Source organism: Geotrypetes seraphini, chromosome 1 (assembly GCF_902459505.1).
Source record: "Geotrypetes seraphini chromosome 1, aGeoSer1.1, whole genome shotgun sequence".
Classification (NCBI taxonomy): Eukaryota; Metazoa; Chordata; class Amphibia; order Gymnophiona; family Dermophiidae; genus Geotrypetes; species Geotrypetes seraphini.
In genome coordinates, this window is record NC_047084.1 from 455,330,642 (window position 1) to 455,353,255 (window position 22,614).

General features: G+C 41.4%; 1 protein-coding gene across 1 annotated transcript in view; it reads right to left on the reverse strand.

Moving 5' to 3' along the window:
- PHF8 (PHD finger protein 8) overlaps window positions 1–22,614 on the reverse strand; it is a 280,408-nt gene that overhangs the window by 35,008 nt on the left and 222,786 nt on the right. The window contains exon 17 of the mRNA XM_033921914.1: window positions 9,986–10,116. Within this exon, the coding sequence (XP_033777805.1) occupies window positions 9,986–10,116 (131 nt within the window). The remainder of the gene's footprint in view (window positions 1–9,985; window positions 10,117–22,614) is intronic.

Consider the following 22,614-nt stretch of genomic DNA (forward strand, 5'->3'; position numbering starts at 1 on the left):
CGGCCAGAATAGAGGCTGATGAACTGGCCCAACAGATCCATCTTGAAATGGTTGTATTGTAAGTGGGAGCGTCCCGGTTCAATAGCATAAGTCAGCACAAACAGAAGGTTAGAGAGGCGAAAATTGTTAGTGACTTCCAGGTAACAAAGAAGCACCCTGCACACATCAAGTTTCTTCAAAAGGCGTGAATGGAGTTTCTTCGGCTGCTGAGCAGCGCAATTTGGCAATGCTGCTCGGTGCTGAGTGGCTTCCTTACTGGCTCCTGTGAATTCTCATAAGAATTTGCAGGAGCCAATAAGGAAACCAAGCAGCAGTGCCAATTGTGCTGCTGCTGCTCGTGTCACTCAGTGGCTGAAGAAACTCCATTCGCAGCAGCCGGTTAACAGCGGGGCAGAAACTCTGAAAGTTCGCTCCTGCCCACTGCACCTCCACTGAAGATTGGCAGATGAGGTATGAGGATAGGGCAGGGTGCAGAGCCTGGGAGGGAGGGAGGAAGGGTGCTGGGTACAGAGCCTGACAGGGGAGGGAGGGAAGGAAGGGTGCTGGATGCAGAGCCTGACAGGGGAGGGAGGGAGGGAAGGAAGGAAGGAAGGGGGCTGGGAGCAGTGCCTGAAAGGAGGGAGGGAAAGGAGCTTGATGCAGTGCCTGGCAAGAAGGGAGCTGGGTGCAGTGCCTGACAGGGGAAGGAAGAAAGGGGGGGCTGGGTGCAGAGCTTGGCAGGGAGGGGGCTGGGTGCAGAGCCTGACAGGGCAGGACAGGGCAGGGCACTTGAATATTAAGCTGCCCGACTTATACTCAAATCAACCATTTTTCCTCCTTTTGGGGGGGAAAGGGGGACTCAACTTTTATTCGGATCGACTTATATTCACGTATATATGGTAAGCTGCCATTACCAGTATCACTTTGGAGAAGGTACGGAGAGCCGAGAACTGGCAATGAATGTTTCTCTTTATGGGGGGGGGGTTTCTCTTAAAACATAAAAACACAAGCATGTGCGATTTGGATGAAAACATCAGCATGTGCATGTAAGTTTCTGTGAAATCCAGAAAGGCGAGGAATTTTTCTGCAATGACACTGCTGCAATGACAGATCGCATTATCTCTACGCAAAAGCATGGAACCATGAGAGCTGTGTTTACGTGCTGGAGATCATAGACAGGCCCTCAAGCATTAGAGCCGTTTTTTTTTTAAGGCACGAAGAAGAATATGGAGTAGCCACCAGAGCCCGAGAAATCAGGCGGCCCTGGCTCTATAGCTTGAATATCCAGCAAATATATAATGGCTTGGCCCTTGAGCACTGTGGCAGGTTCACTTGTGGGAGAGTCCACAAACCAATCCATCAGAAGCCAGGCAAGTCCAATGTGAAGTCTGACCGAAGAGCATCCAAGACCCACAGGTCGGATGAAAGGTGAGCCCGGGCCGGCTCTGTCCCCTATCTATAGAGGAGCATACTTTGGCCTGGTGTCAGTGCGCCTTTGTGCGCGAAATGGGAGGCAGAAGGCTTGAACTGCCTGCAGTCGGAGTACCACTGCCGGGAGCTCTTGGAAAATCCCAGAGACATGGCAGTCGTATATGGGCAGAATTGCCCGGAGCCACGAACCTTAAAAAAAATCTGGGTCTGCTATTAGGCAGGGACACAAGGCGACAGTTCACTACAGAAATCATGAGGTCCTTTGCCAAACCAAAACCACTCCATAAAGGAAAGGTGAGCTAAAGAAGCCTTGTAAGTGGAATGAGTAATTCATTGGTAGATCCAGAGCATTCAGCAAGCAAGAATGGAGTACGCCGGCACCTTAGCCAGTACTCACATAAGTAGCCAAAAGAAGGTGAGGAGGAAACTCCACAGCCCCAGTCTCCAGAGCATCTCAGTCGAGGCAAACAGGTCCAAGCTACAAAGGATGCTGCCAAAGCAGCCTTGTCTAAAGCAGCTACAGCAAAAGTCTCTGGAGGACACCATCCACCCGACAGTCCTGCATATCTGTAAGCACCACACCACCTGTCCTGGGAAAAGAGGTGCTGGAAGACACATACACAAGTCAAAAATCCACCCTAGGCTGACCCCAGAAGCTGCTGACACTCCTGTCAGAGGATAAAAGCGAGACATGGTCCAAGCTATTTTAAGAGCTCCTTCCAGAGAGACATACTGCTCTGAGAGTAAAATGCTCATATCAAGGTGTCAGGGAAAGGCGGAAGACTGGGAGTGCACTCCACAAAGCCAGGAGGAAAAAGTGGACCGAGCCAGCTGAGTGACCAAATCAACTCCTGCAGAGACTTAGACATAAGATCCAGCAAAGCCACTCCTGAAGATCCAGAATAAAGTACCCGAGCTCCTGTGCCTGGAAGCACTGTGCTGAAGAATAAAGGAGCAGCGAGCTGGTCAAAGGCAGAGTGGGACTACGTAGGGGAGGAACGCCTGCTGCAAGATGCATTTCACAAATATGCCAAAAAGTCTGCTAAGGCATCCGGCTCCTGGGGTGCAGAGATGATGGAAGAAAGTGGTTCTGATGCTGTGGAGGGTCTGCAGCCTTGCACATGAAACAAGCAGCCGTGTCGAGCCCTGAAAACAAAATAAGCCGCCCCACCAGACTAGCCTAGCATTTAGTCACCTGCTGAATCAGGGAAGAGGCTAAGCTTTGCACTGCTGCCAGTCCCAGCTGTGCCATGCAACAAATGGCGCAAAACCACTCCAAAAGTACCCATTTTGTGCAATCCTGGCAAGAATCCACATTAGGAGAGCCCAAGGACTCCATCCCAAAAAGTTTGGAGGCAAAAATTGCAGTTTTGAAGAAGCAGGGAACTTTTGGGGAAAAAAAAAATATATATATATATATTGTTAAAAATTCCAGATGGCTGCTGCTAAGAAATTCACACCAAAATTGTGATATTTTTCATACACAGCAAACATTAAAAATTGCGATTTTAGGATTTTTCAGGTGGAGGAATAGAGGAGGACATGCAGAAACCTTTAAAACTGTGAAATTCAAACCCTCCCCCCCCCACCCCCTTCACAGGCTGTGACAGCCTTTACTCTTTGTGACCTGTGTTGAAATGCTGAAAATTTGCTGCAGCCTGCTACAGCTCTCTCACAGAGGCTGAAATCAGAAAACCACTGCCTCATGCTTTGAATGCCTCCATGATACTGATCTTTGGGCTGCCAGTCAGACGCCATGCTCTACTGCCCCTCCACCCCTGCGGATTGACGGATGTGATCAGGAACGGGTGGAGGTGTGAACGCAGCTGGAATCTTGCGAGACATTGCTGAGTCTCCTAGGTATGCCCAACAGCCTGTGCCAAATTGTGTCTGGCAGTAGGAGAAACAGGGACAGCCCGAACGCCTCAGAAGCAGCTGCAAATTGGCAGACAGGTACCTACTGGGATTGGCCTGTCAGCTGCAGACCGAAGTCTGTGAGTTTTCCATGCAGGCAGAGCTGAATAATCACTCTGAACACAAGAAATTCCAATAACAGGGACGAAAAACACCAAATCAAATAATAAAGAGGGAGCAGAACAAATAAACTTCTGCTGGCATGTGTGCAGAAAGGAAAAACCATAGAGTAAGTGCACACTGAAGTAGAGCAGAGTTACAGAGAGAAAATCAGGACTGGATTACTTCTGCAGATGGCACGCGGCCATTGGGATACTACCCACTTGTCTAGAATGCCTCCTTTATTGCACTAGAAAATGAAGATAGGGATCACTCTACCCAATTAGTTCAGACTACAAGAGAAGGGACTTCAGAACAACCCAAAGCAGTTTGCATCAATCAAAAATACAAGTAGTAATCATTATATCAGATATAATTTGCAGCAATTAAAAATGCATCAGATAATGGTGGTTTGAAAAGTTTGGTAAAAAAAAGCAAGTTAATACACTTAGTCCAGTAAATTTCCAGGTTTTTTTGGAAGCTATTTTTCCTACGATATGAAAAAACTGGAAACTCACTGGACTAAGTGTATAGCCGTTGATGGAGACTATGTTGTTTAACTTGCTTTTTTACCAAACTTTTCAAACCACCCTCATATATTCAGTAAAAGGGCAATTTTCAAAGCATGGTAAAAATCATTTTATCCACATTAAAATAAAGCTATTTACAAACTGCTCATCTTGGGTCATTCCATATCAAGGGGTCCAATATTGAAAATCATCCCCACTTGACCTCCCTGGAGCCACAGCTTCAGGGAGTCCTGCTGGCTCAGCTGATTGTGGAGAAATTCCCCTGCAGCAATCAGCTTATGGCAGTTGCAGTCTGGTTTTAAGATCCCGCAACAAAGATAGGCAACTGAAATGTAGGCCTGGGTTTTCCGGGCCTATATTTCAGCTGTCTATCTTGGACTAAGACTCAGCTCTGTAACTGTACTGTCATGTGATTGATACGCAATTGGTAACTTGAGTTGTTGGTGATTCATTACAAGTTCAATGAAGGTTCTCAGCTGCACATCTCCAATTTTAATAAAATTTAGTGACATAGTAGCCATGGCCCAAAACCTAACTGGTCAGCTTATCTAATATAATAAAACCCTAAGCGCGCATGCGCACTCTTACCTGCGTGGTTCCGTTTTCCGTGAGCTGTAGGTCCCCGGCAGGCAACAGTGTGCATGCGCGCTTCGACTCCCTCCCTCACTGTAAGTTCTCTGCCGTCATCGTCACCCCGTCCCCCTCCCCCCGTGCACCCTTTCCCAGCGCACACGAAACCCCATTGACCCTCTCACCGCAAGACGCACAAACCTCCCGGCTCCAGCAGTGGCCGCATCACACTAAAGATGCTGCTTCGCGTCCTTCCCATGCTCTGATTTCCTCTGCTGCGTCTCTGATGACATCATCAGAGACGCCGGCAGAGGAAATCAGGGCATGGGAAGGCCACGAAGCAGCGTCTTTAGTGTGATGCAGCCACTGCTGGAGCCAGTAGGTTTGACGGTCGTCTCGCGGTGGGAGGGTCAGTGGGGTCAGCTGCACGGCAGCGATAGTGGTGGGGGAGAGAGGGTTCTACTGCACAGGAGGATGGCTGGCAGGCAGGTTGGCTTCGGAGGGTGCGGGAGGGACAAAGTATGGAAGGCAGTGAAGGGGAGCAGGGAAGAGGTGCTGCTGGACAGAGGGAGTAGAGAACAGTTGCTGCTGGGCCAGGGGAGCAGGGAAGAGGTGCTGCTGGGCCAGGGGAGCAAGGAAGAGGTGCTGCTGGACCGGAGGAGCAAGGAAGATGGACAGGGGGAGCAGGGAAGAGGTGCTGCTGTTCAGGGGGAGCAGGGAAGAGGGACCGGGGGAGCAGGGAAGAGGTGCTGCTGGACCGGGGGAGCAGGGAAGAGGTGCTGCTGCACAGGGAAGTGGGTTGGGGGAGGGAAATGCTGCTGCTGCACAGGAAAATGGAGGGGGAAGGTATGCTTCTGTTGCTACTGCACAGGGAAGTGGAGTGGGGAGGGAAATGCTGCTGATGAGAAAAGGGGGCTGGAACTGAAAGGGAAAAGATGGGAGAATGGGGCGGGGGGGGTAAAAATGGGTTTGGAGCTGGGGCTGAAAATAGGGGGCATGTTAGGGAAGGAGACTTTACTAGCACCCGATAAGGTAACTGGCTTAAACACTAGTTAAATAATAATAAGTAATAATAGGATATTTAAATTAACATGGGTCCATTGACAAATTTTGTTAACACTGATTAGCTGGATTATCCTCTTATTTCCTATTTGATTTGCACATCCAGGGAGGGTTTGTGAGAGGGAGGGGGGGATATTATATTTTGTTGTATTCACTGACTAAAGGAAAGTGCTGTTTATGATTTTAATTGGATGTATGTAGTAATGCACTTTGTCTTTGTTCTTAAATTAGGGTGGGGGAAAAATGATTTGTAGTACTTCTTTGATCGACTGTACATGCTGTCTTGATGTCAATTGTATATATATATTGTAATGCACTGTTTTCGAATGTAAAATTAATAAAGATTTAATAAATATCAATGTGCTTTGGTTTACAAATTAATATAGTCAAAATAAAATGATTCAAAATTAACATTTCAAGTTCTTATTGCAACTTTTTCCACTCTGGCTGATGATGCAGATTGTTGTTCACATTTTCCTAAAGCTCAACCTCAACAGGAAGACAAGGAGAAATTAGGTCCTTACGTGCTAATTTTCTTTCTTTTAGTCCCTCCAAATCGGCACAGAATTGGATGGGTTTACACTCCTTTGCCAGCAGATGGAAACAGACATTTACTTTTGGCTACAGTACAAGTGGGCTCTGCAGTCCCTATTACACTCAGTCTTAATGAATAGCCAAGCAAACAATAAGTAGGCTGAAAAACAATAACATCCCAACTCCACACTTACATGGAAGGAAAACACTGTTGTATACTGATTAGAACAAAAAAGACGATCCAACTTATGGAACTCCTGGGTCCGCTGAACATAAGAGCGAAGGACCCTACGGACATCCAACTTGCGCAACTGCCTCTGCTCCAATGAGCCTTCCAGACTACCCAAGACCGGGAGGATTATGGATTGGTTGATATGAAATGGCGAAAACCACCTTCGGAAGAAAGGAGGGAAGTGGCCGCAGCAAGACCCACTCCCTGGAGAATTCCAAAAAGGGAGGCCTACACGAAAAGGCCTGCAGTTCCAAAACGCATCTCACGGAAGTAATGGCCACTAAGAAAATTGCCTTAAGAGTAGGGTCCTTTAATGCACAGGCACTAAGAGGCTCAAACGGAGGACGAACAAGCATGGAGAGAACTAAATTGAGATCCCAGGCAGGAGCCAATGGCCAAACTGGAGACCGCAGCAATTTTGCAGCTCTCAAGAACTGAACCACATCCAAAAAAGAGGCCAAAGGCTTACCATGCAAGAGACCACAAAAGGAAGACAAAGCGGCAATCTGTACCTGAAGGGAAGAACAGGCAAGGCCACTCTCCAGGCCATCCTGCAGGAATTCCAAAATGTGAGGCAAAGCAGCTTAAAAAAGACCACCACCGCAAGCGGAACACCAGTCCTCAAAAAGCTGGGTCCCCCTTGAAGTGGATGGAACATTTTGAGCAACCGCCAGCCGCATCCACCACTTGCGCCCACATAAAATGCATTTTTGCTGCTTCTTTGAAGTGCTCATACAGTACAGTTACTTACCGTAACCAGTGTTATCCAGGGACAGCAGGCAGATATTCTCACACATGGGTGACACCACTGACAGAACCCCAGTAGGGACACTTGAAAAGTGAATTGCAACTTTAAAGTTTAGAAAGTTTGCAATCAGCTCGCACCACGCATGTGTGAGTGCCTTCCCGCCTGATGTAGGTGCGCGGTCCCTCAGTTAAGATAAGCCAACTAAGAAGCCAACCAGAGAAGGTGGGTGGGTTGTGAGAATATCTGCCTGCTGTCCCTGGTTAACACCCGTTACGGTAAGTAACTGTGCTTTATCCCCAAGGCAAGAAGGCAGCATATTCTCACACATGGGACACATGGGTGACCTCCAAGCTAACTAGAATGGGATGGTGGGAGTGTTGGCCTTCAAGAAAATAAATTTTGTAATACTGACTGGCCAAAGTGCCCATCACGTCTGGAGAAAGACTCCAGACAATAATGCAAGGTGAATGTATGCACTGAGGACCAGGTGGCAGCTTTACATATTTCCTCAATAGGAGTAGATCTAAGGAAAGCTACAGAAGCTACCATAGCTCGGACTTTGTGAGCTGTGACATGACTCTCCAGGTGCAGTCAAGTCTGAGCATAGCAGAACGATATACAGGCAGCTACAAAATTGGAAAGCATTCTCTTGGTAACAGGATGCCCCAATCCGTTAGGATTAAACGATATGAAAAATTGGGGAGATGCTCTATTTGGCTTTGTCCTGTCGATGTAATAGGCCAAAGCACATTTACAGTCCATAGTGTGCAGCACCGTTTCTCCAGCATGAGAATGAGGCGTAGGGAAAATAACTGGAAGCACAATCGACTCAGATGAAACTCCGTGACCACTTTCGGTAGAAACTTTGGATGCATGAATAGAACCACTTTATCATGGTGAAAAACTGTGAAGGGTGGATCTGCCACCAACGTTTGTAACTCACTGACCCTCTTGGCAGAAGTGAGCGAGATAAGAAGAAGAACTTTCCAGGTGAGAAACATGAGATGAGCTATGGAGGCTTTATTAACCTGGAAAGAACCACATTAAGGTCCCAGACCACTGGAGGAGGTTTGAGAGGTGGTTTCACATTGAAAAGTCCTTTCATGAATCTGGAGACCAAAGGATGAGCAGTAAGAGGCTTTCCCTCTACTGGCAGGTGATAAGCTGTAATAGCACCAAGATGGACTCTAATAGATGTAGATTTGAGACCAGAGTCAGACAGATGGAGTAGATAATCCAACAGCAATTCCACTGACACAGAAGTTAGATCGTGATGATGAAGGAGACACCAGGAAGAAAACTGAGTCCATTTTTGTTGATAACATTGTTGAGTGGCCGTATTGGTAAAAGTCCCAAGATGTACATACTTAAGAAGTTGGGACAAAGAAGAAAAATTATGTGGAATCACTTGACATGTAAACAGCTGCTATCAAAGACAGGAAATTAAATACTGTCTGTTTCCTGACCAGCAGTTAAAAGGCAGACTGGATGGAAAGTTCTGGAAAAAAACAGAAGAGAAAGAGAATGCTTGTTTATTCTTTCCAAAAATACTAGGACTAGGGGCATGCAATGAAGCTACTAAGTAAACTGGAGAAAATATTTCTTCATAAACCGTGTAATTAAATTCTAGGATTTGTTGCCAGAGAATGTGATGAAATCAGTTAGCTTAGCAGGATTCAAAAAAGGTTTGGATAACTTCTTAAAAGAGAAATCCATATGCCATTATTGAGATGGCTTGGGAAAATCCACTGCTTATTCTTAGGATAAGCAGCATAGAATCTGTTTTGCTACTTGGGATCTAGCTAGGCTTGGGACCTGGGTTGGCCACTGTTGGAAACAGGATACTGGGCTTGATGGACCTTCTGTTTATCCCAGTATGGCAATTCTTATGTTCTCTGTTAATAATACAGTGTGCCAAAAGAAATGAGAAAGCTAACTGTGCTCATGCAGGAAAGAAGGCAGAGGCAGACACACACAGACACTGTAAGAGTGATAACACTGAAGAAAATTCTCTCAAGTGCCAGAAAACAATACAAAACAAACTCACTACCTTTAGAAAATAATTTGGTGAGTTTGTTCTTTTCTGGCACTTGAATTTTCTCTGATGTCAGTACTCTCTTTTCTTGGGGGGGGGGGGAGTGTGGAGGTAAGGATCTCAGAGACTTCTGAGATGTACTACAACTCTGCTTCTTTTTTTTTTTTTTTTTTACCTGTAAGGCTCTCCTGAATACAACTGAAACCCAGATGTGATACTGAGTCAGCAGAAAAAAACCCCAAGAAGGCACTCTCAAATGAAACACAATAGAAATATTGGTTCAGGAGAACAAGCCAAAAAGCCACCTCAAATCAACTAGAGTTCAGAATAATACTCACTCAGAAGAGTAAACCTCTAAAAGAGTAAATATAGCTCAACTTAAAACTAGTTAGAAACCAGGTCAGGAGCTGCTTGGTTAGACTGTGATTCATCTGCTGGAGGCAGAAATGAGTGCATGGTATCCTAAAGGGATGCATCATAAAGAACTTATTTTTTTTCTCAGTTTTCATTTTCTGGTTAATGCATATAACCTACTAGTTCTGGACTGATCTGTGGGGCGTTAAAGAAGAAAACATTATCTTCTTGCTATATTACAATGCTAGGCACCGACTAGAAACTGAATACAGCACTTGCAAGGTTTTTGGATTCCATTACAAAAATGTAAGTAACATTGACTCCCTGATCACAGTTAGACGTAAATAAGAGAACAGAGGGGCCAGGCACAGAAACTCAATGACGAATCAGATGTAAAATGTATTAAAAAAATATAAGGCTATGTATGACAACTAACTAAATTTAAAAGGGATAATTGAAGGCTAGCATAAAATCTGTGCATGATTAGTTGATCTTACTTGAGTTCGGAATAGTCTGGTCCTCCAACCTGCCGACTGGCTTTCAACAAGTCAAGAATCCCTCCAGCAGTACTGCTGCCACCACCAGCCATTTCATTCTCTGCAATGTCTTCATCAGTTGTATAGTCCTCCTATAGAACAAAGAACATATTTTCTAGCATACTCTACACCTCACTCTCATTCACTAAAACACATTCCATCTATGCCTTGACCTTTTCTCATGGAATACATTCCATCTACCAGTGACCCTGTTCACCAGGAAAAAGCCCTACTTATACATGTCTCATTTGAGACTAACACTTATATACAAGCTTCCTCACCTCTCATCATTTATACAAAACACATTACCTACAGTTGCCAAATAACCCCCAACACCCACTTACCTTCTTCCTGTATCACTTAGCTCATTACAAATATTCCCTATCTACTAGAGATTTCTGTTCACGAGGAAAAAGAGATTATGTCCTTATCTTGATAATATCTTTACTAGTAGATAGGTGTGTTATTCTGGACAAGCGGGTAATTTCCTCCTTGCTGCAAGCTTTGCAGAAGGAATCCATTCTGGATTTTTTTCTGTGATCTTCTTACTTCACTGGGAGCTCTACTGCCACCTACAGTTAGTTTCCAAGCGTAAAAGAACTCCTTCAAGACTAGGTGAGAAAGTTCCCAACAAATAAACAGTTCTGCTCTAAACAAAATGAAATAACCACCAAATGCCAATAGATGCCATCAAAGGAGCTCAAATACATTACATAAATTCTCATATACCGCTACCTTGCGGTTCAGTGCAGTTAACAGCTAAGAAATACTAACCATATGTAGTATGATCATAATAAATTATTCAAAATATTTACCAAATAAGTTGGTTTTCAGCGATTTTCTAAAGACTAGGTAGGAGGTTGAGATTGATATATAAATACTAACTTGTTTGTTTCGCATGGCTGCCAAATATGCCAAAGTTTTACTAAGAAATTGTTTGTGAACACATCTCTTTACAGGTTGAAAATCAAAAAGTTGTATCATGGGAAGGGGGCGTGGCTTATCGCGCACAAATGGACGTGTGATCACGACGCTCCTCCAAGCTAGGCAACAAAGATTAATAATTCTCCCCTTCAAATTGAAATTTGAAAGAAATTTTAATACTGATCGATAAAACTTATAGATATTTAACAACAGAGAAAATTTGATAATATTTTCTCCAACCGGCACTGAGTAAGATCTGATAACAAGTAAGACCGCGATTTTTTTTTTCTTGTTGCCGGCTTGTATCTGTGCTAGTGTGGCTGCTTGGCGGTTGAACCGGTCAATGGTGAAAGAAAAGAGAGGAGAGGACTGGTTTAGTGGGGAGACTGGTGCCGATCAATTCTGGAGTTGTGGCGGTTAGAAGTAGCCCTCTCCTGACGGTGCTAAGACGGAGCCCTGTGAATTAAAAAACTCTTTCGTCGGTTTTCATCTTCTATTGTAAAGAGTGACGCTGAAAGTGGAAAAAGTTGTGGAGAAAGACTATTGAACATTGAAATAGATGGTGAGAGACTTCGGTTGAGGGCTAATGATGAAAAATGACAGTTTGAAACGGCTATCGAGTGTCAGTGGACATATGTAGCCCTCCCCCTCCGGTGTTAAAACAAAACCTTGAGGCTTAAGGAAAGGGAAAGGAAAAAAAAAGCCGGTTATACTGAAACATATTAAAAACAACTGTAAAGAAAAAAAAGCTGAAAGGAAGCGGTATTAAGATTTGAAATTAAATGACCTGAAGGAGGAGAGCCAATACAAAAGGTCTGTTTCTCTTTTACCGGTTTTTTGACACATTTTCTTACGCTGGAGTAATGAGTCATAAATAATCAAAAAACTCACAGCGTGATTATAACCAGCCTGAAACTAAGCCTTGCTAAAACTAAAGTAAGGTACTGAGAGAGGAAGAGCGCTTGTTTATCTCAGTACTGAAGAGATACGGTGATGAGGGCTGAGATTCACTGACGAGCTGAATGAATAAAAATTAAAAAGAGGCTTGAAGACCATGGTGACATTGAATTAACCGATAAAAAAAAAAAAAAAATATAGACTTCCTCAATTTGAACTGGTTTTGATGAAGGGCTGAAATTGAGGCAATTTGAAATAGCCCTCCCCTGATGGTTTTGGAGAGAAACATTAAGGGTAAAAAAACCTGACTTTGTACTGTGTGACATTGGAAGAGAAGGAGAAAGAAGGGAAAAACTACTGAAAATTCAACTAATAGAAACTACCCTCCAACGAAATTAGACAGGAACCCTGAAGGAAGGGATCCAAAAAAAAAAAAAAGTTTGCTATTCCCTCAACAATATAGCATTGAAGGTGGGATATTGTATACTGTGGTGAACAGAAAAATTACTGAACATAAAGAATTTGGAGAAGATAAAATCTATAAAAATATAAAAATAGACTCAAAAATATGGCAAGTACCAGACAAAACAAAAATGAGGCTGGTACGTCTGCAAAAAGACAGAAACAAGATCAAATAACACCAAGCAAGATCCCACTTCCTGTTGAAGAACCTGACATATTGAGTAAAGCAGAAGTTATGGAAGAACTAAGACAAATTAAACAAATGCTTAAGGAAACTGTAACCAATATGTCTGAAATGAAGGAAGAAATATTAAACATCCACAGACAAATGGAAGTTAATAACAAAAGAACAACTGAATTAGAATCAAAAATGGAGGTTTTGGAAAGTGAATCAAATAGATGCAAAAATGACAGCCTGGAATTGAATAAATTGAAAGATCATCTGGAAGACTATGAGAATAGAGGAAGAAGGAAAAACATTAAACTTTTTGGAATACAGGAAAATTTAGAAGGAAAAAATGCTATCCTTTTTCTTGAAAATTTAATTCCAAAAATATTACAACTGGACTTGAAACAACCACTTGAAATAGAAAGGGCGCATAGAATCCCAGTTAAAAATGTAGAAAACAAAGGCAGGCCAAGACCGCTAATTTTCAAAATGCTTAGATACCAACAAGCATTAGAAATATTAAATGCTGCAAAGAAAGACAAAAATCTAAATTATAAAGGATCCAGAATATGGTTTTTGCCGGACTTTGCTAAAAACACAGCAAATAAAAGAAAGAGACTATTAGACATGAGACCTCAGCTAAAAGAAAAAGGTTTTAAATACGGTCTATATTATCCGGCAAAAATGAGAGTATCATCTGGAGATAAATCCCTGTATTTCGAGGATCCAGAAAAATTAAAAGCTTTTCTTGCTAAACCAGAACCTATGATATTTTAACATAAAACATTAAGATGGGTTTTGATGACTTTATGAAAAATTATAAAAGTATGAAATATTGAAATATCTGAAGAAAAGAAAAATGAAACAAAGAAAAGACAATAAAAATTTACAAGAAAGAAAGAGCAAGATATAAGAAAAACATTGATAAAATACTAAATATATGTTTAAAGATAAAATTTTATGATGTAAAAATAATACTAAGGAAATATAAATTAAAACTGTTAAATGGATAAAGATACATTAATGAAAAGATATGGAAAAATGAATAAAGAAATTAAAGATTAATATAGATAGATAGAAGGGGAATTTGATTGAATATTAATTGCCTAGGGGGGAGGAGAATGTTCGGGTTACAGTTCCAATGTGTAGCCTTAAGCAGCCATTATATTGGGTGGGAAAGGGAGGGAAAATGAGAGTATCTACTAGAATGATTAAGGGAAAAATAAACAAGGGATTAGATACTTTAGGGGTAAAAATGTGTGTCGTGAAAAACATATTTTGGATTCTAAATATGAAAGAAGAGGAGAAGAAGATTATAATGAGAAGTATTAAAATGTATAATGTCTTTTAAGATATATTCTATTAATGTCAATGGCCTGAATCACGTAATCAAAAGGAAAAAAGTATTGACATTTTTAAAAAAGCAAAATGCGGATATTTACTGTCTGCAGGAGACCCATCTTAGTATAAAGGAATCACAGAAACTATCGGGTGGGTGGGTAAAAGAATGTTTTTTTGCTCCAGCAGAGGGTAAAAAAGCAGGGGTAGCAATTCTTATAAATAAAAAATGTATGGCCAAGATTAAGGTAAAAAATTCAGATCCACATGGAAGATGGATGCATATTGATATAGGTATGGGAAATGATGCCCTGACGTTGTTTAATATATATGCCCCTAATTCGAATCAATCAGAATTTTTTAAAAAATTACAGAATATGTTATTACCACTGGCTGCTTCTAATTTAGTGGTGGCTGGAGATTTTAATGCTGTAATGGATCCATTATTGGATAAAAAACCAGGTAAAAGTATTAAATCTTTAGGTTTAGATAATTTGGTTCAGTCATGTGATTTGAAAGATATATGGCGTATTCTTCAATTTAATGATCAGGAATTTTCATTTTGTTCACAGGTTCATAAATCATTTTCAAGAATAGATTATATTTTTGTTTCAACAAATAAAGTGCAACAGGTGATTAAAGCTTCCATAGATCCTATTATTATTTCGGATCATGCGGGAGTATGGATAGAATTACAATTAGATCAATTAGAGAATGGTAGACCTCTTTGGAGATTTGATAATGCATTGCTTGTGGATGACAAATTTTTGGAAAATTTTAAAACACAAATTAACGATTTCTTTCAAATAAATTTAGTGGAAGATACATCTATAGAAAATGTATGGGATGCATTTAAAGCAACTATGAGGGGTAATATTATATCATATTCAGCTTTTATTAGGAAACAGATTAAAATACAATATATAGAATTAGAAAAAGAAATAAAATTATTAGAAGCTAAATTGGTAAGTAAATGGGAAAATGAAATTTTGCAAGCTCTTTTGAAAGCAAAAGGTAAATATAATGAATTAACTTCAAAAATGATAAGAAGAGATTTGTTTTCCAAGCAAACAGTGTATTATGGAAATTCTAATAAGGCGGGAAGATTATTGGCAAATTATCTTAAAGCAAAAAAAAGAAGAACTAATATTAATGGAATAAAAGACGAAAATGGTATAATAACAAATCAAACAAATATAATATTAAAACAATTTTTAAAATTTTATAAGGACCTGTATTCTTCCGAGCCTTATTTTGAGAGACAAAAAGATGGAAAAAATTTTTTAGATTTAATTAATGGACCTAAGGTTCCTGATCATATAAAACGGAGTTTAGATGAACCTATATCATTAAAAGAATTAGAAACAGCATTGAGATCTCTTAGAGTTGGATCCGCTCCAGGTGGTGATGGTTATACAGTAGAATTTTATAAAACATTTCTAAATATCCTTTCCCCACATTTACTAAATTTATATCAGACACAACTTATAAAAGGTAATATTAAAGGTACTATGGCTGAATCAATAATAATTGTTTTGCCTAAGCCAAATAAAGATCCTACTTTGGTTTCAAACTACAGGCCTATATCTTTGATAAATGTTGATAATAAACTTTTGGCGAAAATTTTGGCTTTGAGATTAGCCAAAGCTCTCCCACATATTATAGATATGCATCAAACAGGTTTCGTTGCTAAAAGACATTCCTCTAATAACTCTAGACTATTGTTTCACATGTTAAACTTATCAAAAAAAAATGGATGAACCGGCTTTTACAGTTTCATTAGATGCTGAAAAAGCATTTGATAGAGTAGAATGGAATTTTATGTATCAGGCTTTAGAATGGTTTGGTATAGGTTCTGGATTTATACAAATGGTAAAAACATTGTATAGCTTCCCGATTGCAAGACTAAATATTAATAATAAGATATCTGATGGTTTTCAATTGCAGAGGGGAGTTAGACAAGGTTGTCCTTTATCTCCTTTGTTATTTGATGTTGTATTAGAACCCTTATTGTTAGCAATACAGCAAAAGAGGGAGATACAAGGTATTCCATATTCAGATATGGAATATAAAATTTCGGCTTATGCTGACGATATTTTGCTTTATTTGAGAAATCCAGAGTCAACCTTATCTTCTTTATTGGAATTAATTGATAAGTTTGGTAAATTTTCAGGTTATAAAATTAATTGGAATAAATCTGAAATTATACCCTTGAATGTTCATTGTGTAAAAGGATTACTTGACACTTTTCCATTCATATGGAAAGAAGAAGGATTTAAATATCTTGGCATTCAAGTTAAAAATACAATTGAAGATACTGTAAAAGAGAACGAAAAATATCTATTAAAAAAAGTTACGGAATTATGTGAACAATGGAACCCATTACATATTTCTTGGTGGGGAAGAGTTCAAACTATTAAAATGATGATATTACCTGTAGTTTGCTACCAAATGAGTATGATACCTATTTATTTTCAGGGGTCCTTTTATAAAAAGCTCAATAGCATTTTAACAAAATTTCTTTGGCTTGGTAAAACACCTAGAATAGCTTTAGTAACTTTGCAAAAATCAATTAAGGAGGGAGGGGTAAATTTTCCAAATTTCTATAGGTACCATCAAGCCTATATTCTACGTCAGGGTATGTATTGGATCCTCCCAGAACTTATGGATAATGTACCGGATTGGTTATATTTAGAATGGCGCCTTATGTTTCCCCTAAATTTAGTTCATCTACCAAGTATTAACATACCTAGAAGATACAGAGAAAATAAAATATTAATGGATACTTGGAAAACGTTGAGATTTATTGATAAATTAACACCTATCCCAATAAACAAATCAACTAATCAATCTATATGGATAAACTTCAAGATCAAAATTGGCGGAGCTCAAATCCTTTGGAAGAACTGGATTATTGCAGGCATTAGATCTCTAGACGATGTTATTTCAGAAGGTAAACTGCTGGATTTTTCACAATTGCAACATAGATTTGGTCTTAATAAAACACAAAGTTTTAAATGGTTGCAGTTGAAGCAGGCCATTCAGGTTGGGTTCCCTGAGTGGAAAACATTAAATAATCAATATAGTTTAAAGTTCTTATGTTTTCAAGCAGACTTCCTAGGACATCAAGCCGCATTGTGGTATAAATTAATATCTGGATATTTGAATAAAAAACCAAAAAATGGTCTAAGAGACATTTGGAGCATTGAGATTGGACATCAGATTAATGTATCTCAATGGCCACTAATTTGGTCTTGGAGAATGGGATGTACAGTGTCAGCATCTATGAGACAAACTTGGTTCTTTTTATTACATAGAGCTTTTTGGACACCTACACGTTTGCAAAAATTAGACAGTTCTAAGTCCAATAAATGCTGGCACTGTAATCTAGAACCAGGGACATTAGATCATTTATTGTACCATTGTCCCTATATTAAAATTTTTTGGAATTCAATTTGGCCACAAATTAATAAATTGATGGAAAATCATATTGCAATATCATATGATACAATATTATTTGGAATGATGATGAGAAAAAAAAGTCAAATTTCACCAGAAAATAACAAGCTCTTATTAATTATGACAGGGGTTGCCATTCAGCATATAACTAACAACTGGAAGAATTATAACAACCTAAATTATACATTTTGGTGGAATACAATATGTCATATATTTAAAATGGAAAGAACAATAGCAATACAAAGGGGGACATATACTAAATTTATAAAAATATGGGGGCCATTGACAAAATATTGTAATGAATAAATAGTAGGATTTTTCTTCTTCTTTTCTTCTTTTAAGGATCTTTTTTATGACGCACATAGAGGGGGGGTAAGGAAAATAATTTCTAAATAATATGTTATAATATATTATACAATATGTAATGTATGATTGAAAAGTAATAGAAGGGTGGGGGAGGGAGAGGGGATAAAATTTATTTAGAACATAATGTATTAGATATAAAAATGTTATTGAATATTCATCAATTATATTCTAACATGTTGTATACTTTCTGTAAAATTTGAAAATTAAAAATATTATATTAAAGTAATAAAAGGGTGGGGGGAGGGGGAGGGGGAAAATTAAATTTAGATATATAATGTATTAGATATAAAAGTGATACTATGTATTTATCAATTGTATTTAATATTTTGTACACTTTATGAAAAATTTGAAAATAAAAAATAATGGAAAAAAAAAAAAAAAAGTTGTATCATGCGCAAGTGTTTTCTAGTAGCAAAATTGAAGCAATCTAAAAGATAGCTGGGTAAAAGTCCATTCAAGGCCTTAAAACATACACAACCAAATTTGAAAATTATTCTAGCCTCTATTGTCAACCAATGCAGTTTAGAATAATGTTTGAAGACCATATGTTTGTCAAAAGTCTGGGGTAGCCATGGGTATTACCATGCCACCTTCAGTGGCAAATTTATTCATGATTGCTTTTGAAAACCATTGGGTCTACACATCTAGGTACTTTTCTAAAATGTCAACATGGTACAGATATATTGACGATATTTTCTTTGTATGGGAAGATACAGAAGAGGAATTGATTAGCTTCTTCAGGTATATAAATACATACCATCAGAATGTTAAATTTATCCATACCTACAATAGGATAATGATATCATTTCTTGATGTAACAGTGACCTGGCATGAAGAGAGTTTTCAAACCAAAGTTTTTCGGAAAGGAACAGATAAGAATTCTGCACTCCACTTCTCCAGTTTCCATCCTATAAGTTTAAAAAGAAGTTTGCCCTACTCCCAGTTTCTCCGTTTGAGAAGAATATTCTCTTCTGTTACAGAATTTAAAAATCAATTGAGGGTTATGAAAGAGATTCATAAAAAGAGGATACCCTAATAGAGTGGTCAATACAGCCTTCAAGAGAGCTCTATATAACAATAGAGATCTTCTATTAATGTCAAAACAAGACAGTATAAGATGTGAAGATAAAAAGCAAGACAATGTTACCTGTGTTCTCACATATGCTAAGAACAGCCCGACTGTAGTAAGAATTTAAAGGAAGCACTGGCAATTGCTAAATATTGTAGGAAGATTTAAAGATCTGGACTTGCACATTGCGTATCGCAGGTCAAAAAAATCTTAGAAATTCTGTGCCCAGTTACATCTTCATATGTAGCTGTAAATAATGTAGGCACTGAACTAGGACATACATGTTGTGGTTCCTGTCAGATGTGCAAGATCATGGATTGCACACGTGTGTTTATCAACCCAAAGGACAAAAAAGTATACAGGTTGAACTGTTCTTCCAACTGTAAAACTTCTGGGGTCATTCTTAGATGCCCATATAACCTCATTTATGTAGGGCAGACATCGAGAGCATTTAACATTAGATTAAATGAACATAAGAGTAACATCACAAGGGGGAATGTTACAGCACCCCTGGTTAAACACTGTCAAGAATATAAACATTACCGTATTTTCACGCATATAACGCGCGCGTTATACGCGTTTTTACCTACCGCGCATACCCCTCGCGCGTTATACGCGTGAGCGCGGTATACAAAAATTTTTTTACATAGTTCCCACCCCGCCCGACGCCCGATTCACCCCCCCCAGCAGGACCGCTCGCACCCCCACCCCGAACGACCGCTCGCATGCGCTCCCACCCGCACCCGCATCCACGATCGGAGCAAGAGGGAGCCCAAGCCCTCTTGCCCGGCCGACTCCCCAACTCCCCGACAATATCGGGCCAGGAGGGAGCCCAAACCCTCCTGGCCACGGCGAGCCCCTACCCCCACCCCGCACTACATTGCGGGCAGGAGGGATCCCAGGCCCTCCTGCCCTCGACGCAAACCCCCCTCACTCCAACGACCGCCCCCCCCAAGAACCTCCGACCGCCCCCCCCAGCCGACCCGCGACCCCCCTGGCCGACCCCCACGACACCCCCACCCCCCTTCCCCGTACCTTTGGTAGTTGGCCGGACAGACGGGAGCCAAACCCGCCTGTCCGGCAGGCAGCCAACGACGGAATGAGGCCGGATTGGCCCATCCGTCCCAAAGCTCCGCCTACTGGTGGGGCCTAAGGCGCGTGGGCCAATCAGAATAGGCCCTGGAGCCTTAGGTCCCACCTGGGGGCGCGGCCTGAGGCACATGGGCCCAACCCGACCATGTGCCTCAGGCCGCGCCCCCAGGTGGGACCTAAGGCTCCAGGGCCTATTCTGATTGGCCCACGCGCCTTAGGCCCCACCAGTAGGCGGAGCTTTGGGACAGATGGGCCAATCCGGCCTCATTCCGTCGTTGGCTGCCTGCCGGACAGGCGGGTTTGGCTCCCGTCTGTCCGGCCAACTACCAAAGGTACGGGGAAGGGGGGTGGGGGTGTCGTGGGGGTCGGCCAGGGGGGTCGCGGGTCGGCTGGGGGGGGCGGTCGGAGGTTCTTGGGGGGGGGGGCGGTCGTTGGAGGGAGGGGGGTTTGCGTCGAGGGCAGGAGGGCCTGGGATCCCTCCTGCCCGTAATGTAGTGCGGGGTGGGGGTAGGGGGTCGCCGTGGCCAGGAGGGTTTGGGCTCCCTTCTGGCCCGATATTGTCGGGGAGTCGGCGGTCCTTCGGGGTGGGGGTGCGAGTGGTCCTGCCGGGGGGGGATGTATCGGACATCAGGGGGGGGCATCAGGCTTTCAGGATGGGGACAGACCTTCAAGGGGGACAGACAGACCTTCAAGGGGGGACAGGACTTCAAGGGGGACAGGCAGACCGAAGGGAGTGAAAAAGCTATAAAATAAACCCACTAGCGTGTCAATGTGTTGAGAGGAAGAGGTGGTCTGGGAAATTCTGCTGAGAAAACTCCGGGTCCATTTCCACCCCCCAGTTACCCTAGTCCACTCCACTCAACTGGTTCACATACTGAGTGGGTCTTTGGGTGTTGTTCCTGGGATCTCTTTCAGTGGTTTGTCAGTATCTCCTTGTGGTCCAAGGAAGGAAACTTTGTTAACCTTAGCATTGACCTTCAGAATATATTTGTAACAGCGCTCCTTGTGTGGCATTACCGTAGGCTATGTAGTGATGGAAAGAAAAAAACAGACCTTTGCACATTTTTGCACTAGGTATATGGTATAGGTATATAGGTATAGGTATTCCTGCACAGCTAAGTCCTTGTGAAGTTACGGTACCTTGTTCTTTCTGTATTTGACATCTAGCAAGGTCTCTGTTTGGAAGGAATGATTTAAGTTATGGTAAAAGCAGATAGCGTTGCTGGTTTTAAAAAGGTTTGGACAAATTCCTGGAGGAAAAGTCCATAGTCTGTTATTAAGACATGGGGGAAGCGTCTGCTTGCCCTGGATCGGTAGCATGGAATGTTGTTATTCTTTGGGTTTTGACCAGGTATTTAGTGACCTGGATTGGCTACCATGAGAATGGGCTACAGGGCATGATGGACCATTGGACTGACCCAGTTAGGCTATTCTTATGTTCTCATCTGTAGGGGCCTTTGTTTTCACTTCTTATTTTAATGTATTTTTTCTGGAAACTTATCAGTGTTTTTTATAATGGGAACAAAAATGGAAGAGAATTACCGTAATGTGTGTGGAATGGGGGGGGGGTTGTTTAACTACCATAATTTCTTCAGCTAAATACCGGTAATTCAATCCACCTCAACCAGACATAGGAGAACTCACGCACCATTGACACACCCTCCAACCAAACACGTGAAAAGAAAAAAACTGTTCATTCTTATAAACAACCTTATAACTTTTAATCTAGAGTTAGTGAGTATGAATTCAACAACAAGAACAGAAACATGTTAATTCTTATAAACTATAACATTAACCGGTAGATCAAACGAAGTATGGAGGACAAAATAATCTAAATACAGTTACCGTAATTACGGTAAAGTTGTAAATAAACAAAGTTTACAGGTTTATTCAGTCATCATCATCACAGTCATCTGAATCCTTGAATCCATCAAAATCCGAATTGTCATCATCGTCATTAAATAAACTGAGCACGGCCTGCAGACGATCCTCGTTTATTTCCGAAGTGATATCGTCATCATCGTCATCGCTGATATCCATGTTGTTGCCTCCTTCCGCTGCACTGGTAGTACCCTTAGTGTCATTGGTTTCATAAACAATGCCCGCTTTTCTAAATCCGTTTCGAATGGTATCTGGTGTTATTTTGTCCCATGCTGAAGCCACCCACTTGCAGACTTCTGTGAAAGTTGCCCGCTTCTGCCGCCCCGCGGGTGTGAACTCGTGCGTGCCGCTCTGCATCCACTCCTCCCACTCCTTTCTAATAAAAGTCTTGAATGGATGATTCACTGCGATGTCAAGTGGTTGCAGCTTACACGTCAGACCTCCAGGTATCACAGCGATGTGGGCACGAGTAGAATTAATGTAGGCCTGAACATTTTTTTCTTTGTGGGCAGCCATGGCATCCAAAATTAACAAGGATTTTTTTGCAAAGAATCCACCCGGTCTTGCCCTAAAGCATTTATCTACCCACAATCTCATTACGTCGCAGTCCATCCATCCCTTCTTGTTGCAGTGCACAACCACACTGGTGGGCAGCTTTTCACGGGGCATAGTGACCCTTTTGAAAATGAGCATGGGCTTTAACTTAACCCCGCTAGCTGAGCAACCAAGAACGACTGTAAAACACGTTCTTTCATGCCCAGTTGTGGTGATGGCAACAGATTTAGTACCTGTGGGGGCTATGGTTCTTGTTGCTGGAATGTCGAATGCCATTGGAATTTCATCCATGTTGATGACGTCCTTTGCAGTGATGCCAAGTTCAGATATTTCTTTGGCGACAAAGTCACGGAAATCAATCAATTTTTGCTGCCAGTC